The 7795-nt window shown below is 53.9% G+C and overlaps 1 protein-coding gene across 1 annotated transcript; it reads right to left on the bottom strand.

Moving 5' to 3' along the window:
• Window positions 1-1118: 1118 nt before the first annotated feature.
• Window positions 1119-6495, bottom strand: IQCD (IQ motif containing D). Its single transcript, XM_065646728.1, has 4 exons — window positions 5803-6495; window positions 4320-4553; window positions 2617-2688; window positions 1119-1397 (listed from the first exon to the last, which is right to left on the bottom strand). Exons 1-4 carry the CDS (start codon window positions 6493-6495, stop codon window positions 1119-1121), a joined length of 1278 nt encoding a protein of 425 aa, XP_065502800.1.
• Window positions 6496-7795: the final 1300 nt, after the last annotated feature.

The following is a 7795-nucleotide window of genomic DNA, read 5'->3' as shown; positions in this document are numbered from 1 at the left end:
GAGAGTCGTGGTCAATGGGGCAGAGTCCAGTTGGAGGCCTGTGTCTAGTGGAGTCCCTCAAGGGTCAGTACTGGGACCAGTATTATTCAATATATTCATCAAGGACTTGGATGAGGGAATAGAGTGACTGTCAGCAAGTTTGCTGATGGCACCAAACTGGGAGGAGTGGCTGACACACCAGAGGCTGTGCTGCCATCCAGAGACCTGGACAGGCTGGAGAGTTGGGCAGGGAGAAATTTAATGAAATAGAACAAGGGCAAGTGCAGAGTCTTGCATCTGAGCAGGAAAACCAAAGGTTCCAGTGTAAGTTGGGGAACAAGCTGTTGGAGAGCAGTGTAGGGGAAAGGGACCCGGGGGTCCTGGGGACAGCAGGGTGACCATGAGCCAGCACTGGGCCCTTGTGGCCAGGAAGGCCAGTGGGACCTGGGGGGGTTAGAAGGGGGTGGTCAGTAGGTCAGAGAGGTTCTCCTGCCCCTCTGCTCTGCCCTGGTGAGACCTCATCTGGAATATTGTGTCCAGTTCTGGGCCCCTCAGGTCCAGAAGGACAGGGAACTGCTGGAGAGAGTCCAGCGCAGCCACGAAGATGCTGGAGGGAGTGGAGCATCTCCCGTGTGAGGAAAGGCTGAGGAGCTGGGGCTCTGGAGCTGGAGAAGAGGAGACTGAGGGGTGACTCATTCATGGGGATCAATATGGAAAGGGGGAGTGTCAGGAGGATGGAGCCAGGCTCTTCTGGGTGACAACCAGTGACAGGACAAGGGGCAATGGGTACAAACTGGAACACAGGAGGTTCCACTTAAATTTGAGAAGAAACTTCTTCCTGGTGAGGGTGCCAGAGCCTGGCCCAGGCTGCCCAGGGAGGTTGTGGAGTCTCCTTCTCTGCAGACATTCCAACCCGCCTGGACACCTTCCTGTGTAACCTCATCTGGGTGTTCCTGCTCCGGCGGGGGGATTGGACTGGATGAGCTTTCGAGGTCCCTTCCAATCCCTGACATTCTGGGATTCTGTGGGCTTGGGCCTTAATGCAAATGCTCTCTCAAATCTAATGCCTGTATCTGGAAGAGCTCAGCCCCAGCAGAGCTAGTAGCTTTGCCAGGAGGAGAAAGAATATATCTGGTGCTTTATTTCTTGGTCTTCTTGCCCTTGCCCTTGCCCTTCTTCTTCTTCTTGGAGCTGTAGAGGGACCGGACCAAGTAGCCTTTCCAGTAGGCCTGGATGCAGGTGGCAGCTCGGGTCCTGATGTTCAACTCTTTCAAAGCCTCCTCCTCCTTCTCCCGAAGTCTCCTGCACTCCTCCTCAATCTGGGAATACTCCTGAAGAAGCAGAGCGCGCTTCTCTGTCAGACGGGCCAGCTCTGCCTTCTCCTCAGTGTAGGCAGCTTCAACCTCCTCATACTCAGCCTGGCAAGACAGCAGAGAGCAGGTACAGCAATTCTGAGGGCATCCAGCAGCTCCTCCCTGTCCATCCCTAGGTAAGGGTTCCTAAACCAACTCCAAATCCAGGCAGAACCAGGACTGGGAGCTGAGCTGAGCCTTTCCAGAGGCATATGCCCAGTACCCAGGGAATTTCACGAGGCGCCAGGTCCTGGTATCTTCATGCCCCTCTGAAAAATACTCTCCCAGCTCTCCCTGTGTCACAGACTGCATCTTCCCATGGCTGGGAATTCGGACCAGTAAAACACACAGGCCAAAGCCGCTCCTGCCTGTGCTCTGAGCAAAAAGCCATATCGCTGCGTTGGAGTAAGGCTGAGCCTAAGCTAACACCTTGCTAAGAAGCCGTTCAGGTGAGTGGCACCAAGCCCAGCTGATAAGCTGTTGTTGGGCACACAAGAAGAGACAGACCAGCAAGGAAAAGCCCAGAGACAGGTGGTTTTAAGGGTGTTACTGCACTTCCCAGCTCAGTGGCAGTTTATCCCTTTCCTAATGCCTTTGAAGAACCCACATGGGGGTGGGAGATTAGGGGAACCAGCAGCACAGATGCGTGTCTGCCCCAAACCTATTGTGACGTGGAGCTCCAGCCACCCAGCAGACAGAAAACCAAAATAATCACATTGTTAAACACCTCACAAGGTGTGTGTGGGGGAAATTCTTACAATTAGCAGCCAGCTCCCTGCGTTCTGCTTTGTGAGTGATCCAGCAGCTCTTATCCTTCCTGTAAGCAGGGCAAGAAGAGGAAAGCAAGCAGGGCTGGGAGTGCTGATGTGGTTCCAGCCCATTGTGGTGAGGCTGGATGGACATGGGCTGTTCGGTTTCTCAGCCTCTCAAGGGAACCAGCAGGAGCAGGAGCGTGATTTGGACATCAGGCAGGGACAACAGGATTGAATCAAAACTGAACAACCTGCTCTCTAGCGTAAGGTGGGCCTGTCTGATGAATGTGGACACTCATTTGTCCCCAAATACCGTCGGATTTAGCAGTGGATGTAACTTCAGAAAAAGTCAAAGCAGCAGCGAACAACTGAACTCGAGGCAGGACAAAGTTAGCTTTCCTTCTAAAGCCTGTACTTCTTCTGGATGGAAAACTGCCCCTCATTTCCACGGCCTCCTGTGTGAGAGCCCTTTGGACAGGAATCTACCTGTACGTAGCGCCTCATGGGAAAGCAAAGGACTTTACAGTGGATACCTGTTTTTCTGCCATGTCTGCATCATATTTTTGGACCCAGTTTGCAATTTCCATCTCTGCTCTGCAGATTCTCTGAAACACAAAACAAGAGAAGTTCCTTGCAGGCACCTGCAGCCTGGTAAAAAGTAGCCGGAGTTAGAAAACAGTGCAGCTTGGAGCCCCAGCACCATTATATGTGCGTGTAACACCTCCTCCCTGTGGCAAGCTTCCTTCAGCTGACACACCTTTATTTTGCCCTGGTTTGGGGAGTCCCATGGGACATTCCTCAAGGCCAAAAGGGCCTTATTTCATTTACAGCGTGACGCTGGGAGAGGGCTGAGGGTTGAAACGCATCTGAGAAGTGTGTTCTGCGGTAGGAAATGAACACGTCTGATGGAATGTGGCAAGTCATCGGCAAGCTGGGGCAACCACTCTAAAATAGAAGGAATAGAGAACTTCTAAATGTGAGAGTGGGACAGAAAGTACCCAAAAGATGGAGCCTTTTAAATCAAAGAGGTATTTCTAGCTGTACAACAGTTTAACAGTGGCTACACTGCAGTATAACCCGCTACGGGCAGTTTACCCCAAGCTGCCATGTGAGTGCTCTGTGGAATCATCAAGAAAAAGATACAGCCCAGCACAAGTGCCACAGGATTTCCTGTGTGACACTGACCCAGGGTGTCCCCAGAACCACCATGAGGTCAGACCTCTGCTGTTTGGACCACAAGTACAGCGTGGGGCCACCCAGGGCCAGCACACACGCAGAGGAGGGGGAAAGGTGACCTCTGTGGTCAGTAAATCTCAGCCTGCCTGAGCATTATGATGAGCTCAACAAGCACTGCCAGGCCTGCAGCCTCAGAGGAAACCGCCTCATAAAGCCCCTCCATTAAAGGGGGTGTAATCGGGTGGATTTGGAGTTTTGTACTGCAGCTCTAACTTGCATTTGGTGCTTTGTCAGTGCCCGGCCACACTGGCACTTTGCTTTACATCATCCAGTGCCCCCTTACCCGTGTGTGTGTCCTGCCCTGTGTGAAATAAATGCCAAGTAGGAGCAAAATGAGGGGAAAAAATGCTCTTTTTCCAGTTCTGGATTCTCTGTGTCCCCAGCAGGCTGAGCTCAGGGCAGAGCTGTTGGTGCCAAGGCCTGAGCCTGCCTGCTGCTCCTCTCTCCTCCTCCTGTACCTGCTCACACTTGTGATAAATCCCATTTCCCTTCCATTCAACCGGAGTCCTTGGCTTGTGGCTTCGCAAAGTGCCAGAGAGAGCAGGAACTGCTCGGCTCCCAAGATCAGCTGCGCTCAACCTTGAATACGACAATCAGCTCTAAAAGCTGGCTTTATATACAGACAATACTGTTTGCTCTGCTTAGCCCACACCAAAGCCCCTCCTAACATAGGCCGTGCCTGTCTCGCTGTAGCCTTGCCGCTCTGCGCTCTGACTGCAGCAGAACCTCTCGGGCGCACAGTCCCAGCGCTGGGTGAGGTGTTTTCGGAGCTGAGCCTGCAGGCAGGACCAGGACCCGTGCGCAGGCACCTTCCCCACCGTCGCTGCGGGGCTGCAGCGGAGCGCGAGCACGGAGCAGGGACACTGACGACCAGCATGTGCATCCTGCCAGCAGCTGTTACAGCAGGAACCAAGTCATTACCTGCAGCAGGCAGCAGCCAGACCTCACAGCACCACAAAGGAGTTTAAATCTCCAGTTCTAGAGGTCGTCTCCTGTTTACCTTTCTGAGAGCCAGCTCTGATGCTCGATGCTCCACTATAAGTGCATCAACTTCTGCTTCCAGCTCCTGAGCCTCCTCCTCTAGCCTGGCAGACCTGGCCTGGTATGCTTCCAGCTCCTCTTCTTGCTGTTTTTTTCCTTCCTGCTCGATCTGCTGGATGTTGGCCTTGCTGTCTTCGGTCAGTTCTTGCATGCTGGTTTTGAGGTCTTGGATCATATTGACCCTCTTGTCAATCTATACCCAGAAAACGAGAGAAAGAAATATCGTCGAGAAGTGCTGATGAGGTGTAAGGTGGGCAGGAATAGTAAGAAGCCCTCGCAAAGGTGGAGGAGATCGAAGGAGAGACCCCGGCACTCAGGTAGTGACAGGGACCTGCTGGCTGAGGGAACAGCGTTAGATTTACACAAGGTGCTTGGGAAACCTTCCCCCGCTGCTCCTTTGTCAGCCTGTGAATGAAGGTGGAGAATGAACAAGCCAAACGGAGACTAGATGGCAGTGCCACCTGAGGAAAAGCCAAAATTAGAGCCACTGGAACCATCCCGTGTCTCCGTCGGGTTTGGATTCAGCTCAGAGTGACTGTCTGGGGAACGCGGCTCAGTGCGCTGGCTGCAAGAGGAATCCTCAGCGAAACAGATTTATTCACGATGCCCTGGACAAGCTGCCAAATGGCACATAAAAATCTCAAGCGTCTCGGCTGACGGATCTCCGAGGAGCGGAGGGAGTGGGGAAGAGCAGCCCCTTGTCCCCGTTAACACCATTCAGCACAGCCAGCGCCTGACAAATGCTGCTCCCGCGAACCCTCTTGCAGAAAAGAGAGAGAGAAGCGTACGTGTAAAACAAAGGGTTGCTTGTCAGAATGCCAGGGCTGGATGCTGGCACAGCCCACGCGCTCACAGAAACAGCCTGGGAAATGCCCGTTGGTTTATCTGCACCTCAGTGGCCTTTGCTGGAAAAACGAACAATTTGTATAATCGCTTATTAATCACAAATGCTCTAAGGCGGCCAGTATTACAGAGTCGGAAGTCACAGAAACATTGGTTTTAAGCAAGAGTGAAGGCAGAACAGATATTAAAAATGGATTTTAATCAGAGCACTCTCTGCCTGGGATGACTTTTCGTCATTTCATCAGCAGTGAGCGAAGCCTCATGCTGGCAGCTGACATTGCAGCGCTGCCAAAACGCTACCGCAGCAATTTGTGCCTGTCCTGCAGCTTCTTTTTAGCCTCGGTGACTTGTGTCATTCAAGTTCACCAGTGAAAACAGGTTAAAACCGAGCCAAATTCAAGTTTAAAAAAATTAAGCATGCAGTAAGCATTTTTCATTATATTTTACAATGAAAATAGTATATTTAAATTCAGGCTCTGGTTTAGAAATAATTTCTGGAACCTCCTCCTTAGGATCTGCAGGGAAGGGATTGTTTTTTAGCCGACCAAAGTTTTGCTTCAGTTACACTTTGTTGGAAACACAGTCGAACAACATCATACCTCCTCCTCTCTAGTCTGGATCACTGCTGCCACTTCTGCCTTTAAAACCCTGACTGTTTCAGAGGTTTTCTTAATCTGCAGGGAGATGTCTTGCATGAACTGAATCCTTTCTTCCTCTTCCTTGGGACTAGTCAGGAGTCTCTCAAGCATTAAATTCCTGAACTCCCTAAAGGCTTTGATAAACTCTTCAGCTGGTAATTCTCTCACCCAGGATTCCTGTTTCAGAGCCCTGCAAAGCAAAGGGTTGGCCAGCAAGAGCCTCAGGATATCTCTAACAGAACGCTTAAAATGTTGCTCTAGCGAGCAGAGACAGCCCTGTTGTTCCTCAGCTCTCACGGTGTCCCCTTCCTCAGAGCTGGCGAGCAGGTGCTCAGTTTCATTTGAAAGCTTTTGGTGCTCGATCAGCTTGTTTGTGATCTCAGGTCCCAGCACATCGGCAAATATATCCAGACTGTTGATAATATGTCGGATTAAACTGCTCAGCTCCAGCTTGGCAATCGTCTCATCCAAGACAGTTGTGATTCTTTCTGTCTCAATGCTATCGGGTTTTAACTGATGTGGATCAAATGTTTTTGTGGCATTTGACGTGCTCGTTGCCTTCTCTGGAGCTGCCATGTCCTCCACCGGGGGCTTGTTTCTTTGCTTCACGTCCTGTGATGATACTCCGCACACAGCTGGATCCCCAGTTGCCATGGCTTCAGGTAAACGCTTGTGAGTTGAGTGGTTTGAGGTCTAGAAGGGACACGATGTCTCCTACACAATGTGGGACTCAGTCAGAGAGCATCTCTGCTGCCTCTGTCGCATACTCTTCTTCCTCGTATTCTATCTCTAAAAGGAAAATGTGGCGACAACATTAGGGAAACAACGTGGGAGTTTCAGATGACGCCGGAGTTCTCCCCAGGCCTGGACACAGGTCAGGACGTGGGGTCATGCATCAGAACTGGTGTGTGTCCCAGAGAGCCCGTTAAACACCCACGGGGAGCGGGGAGAGCAAGGGCCTCCTGCCTTTGAAGGGTGGTAGGGAGAAACTCCCGAGTGCTTCTCAGAGCAGCTGTGGAAGGCACAGCCGGCAGCTCTGCGGTGCGCAGAGCGGCGTGCAGGGCAGGGCTGGCACACGCTCCCCCATCCAGGGACCAGGGCTGGGTGGGATAGGGGACGTGGGTGCCTGGAGGGGCTGCACTGGTGGGGACAGCGAGGGGACACAGGGGGAGTGAGGGGGTGCCAGGGGAACCCAGGAATCCCCCGCTTGTGGGAGGGTCAGAGGTCCAAGGGGAACCCCCCGAGTGCGGGTCAGGAGGCCGGGGGGCCGGGGCAGGAGGATCCGGGGGCGCCTCTGAGGAGAGGCCCGGGACCTGGCGGGACGGCGGGGATCCCGGGGGGTGTCGGTCCCAGGCTTCCTCCGTTCCCTGCAGCGCCCTCAGTCCCAGTCCCGGTCCCGGTCCCGGTCCCGGTCACCGGTCTCGCTCTCGCTCCCGCTCCCGCTCCCGCTCCCGCTCCCGCTCCCGCTCCCGCTCCCGCTCCCGCTCCCGCTCCCGGCCCGGCCGCACCAGAGTCCTCCGGTTGCTGGGCAACCCCCACGGGGGCGGGGCTTCTCCCAACAGCCTATGGCCATCGGCGTCTGCACCGCCCCCTACGGCGCCCCCAACTCAGAGTCGCCGCTCGCTTGATGGGCAGCACCGCTGTCCAATGAGAAGCTCCGCGGCGGCGAGCAGGAGGGAGGGGGGCGGTCGCCATTTTGGCGGCGGAGGCCGCGGGCCGTGAAAGGAGAGCGGGGAGGAGCGAGTCAGCGCCTGAGGAGAGGGGAGGGTCCTGCTCTGTTTTTCTAATAGATGTACAGTAGGGAAGAGGCATCCTGAGCAGTGTGTGCCCACAGCAGCGTTCTGTCTGTGCCCCCGGCAATGCAAAGAATCATAGAATCACAGAAGGGTTTGGGTTGCAGGGCCCTTCCCAGCTCCCCCAGTGCCCCCCCTGCCATGAGCAGGGACATCTGCAC

This window comes from Caloenas nicobarica, chromosome 16 (assembly GCF_036013445.1).
Source record: "Caloenas nicobarica isolate bCalNic1 chromosome 16, bCalNic1.hap1, whole genome shotgun sequence".
NCBI classification, from domain to species: domain Eukaryota; kingdom Metazoa; phylum Chordata; class Aves; order Columbiformes; family Columbidae; genus Caloenas; species Caloenas nicobarica.
Note: the sequence above shows the minus strand (reverse complement) of the source record. Positions and strands in the feature narration are given on the sequence as shown.

What these genes read in the sequence shown, in the direction of transcription:
- IQCD (XM_065646728.1), bottom strand. Translation starts at nt 6,495, where the DNA reads ATGGCAACTGGGGATCCAGCTGTGTGCGGAGTATCATCACAGGACGTG. An exon ending in CAGAGCTGGCTCTCAGAAAG is followed by an intron (nt 2,689 to 4,319) that starts GTAAACAGGAGA and finishes TTTGTGTTTCAG; the next exon opens with AGAATCTGCAGAGCAGAGAT. An exon ending in CAGACATGGCAGAAAAACAG is followed by an intron (nt 1,398 to 2,616) that starts GTATCCACTGTA and finishes CTGTCTTGCCAG; the next exon opens with GCTGAGTATGAGGAGGTTGA.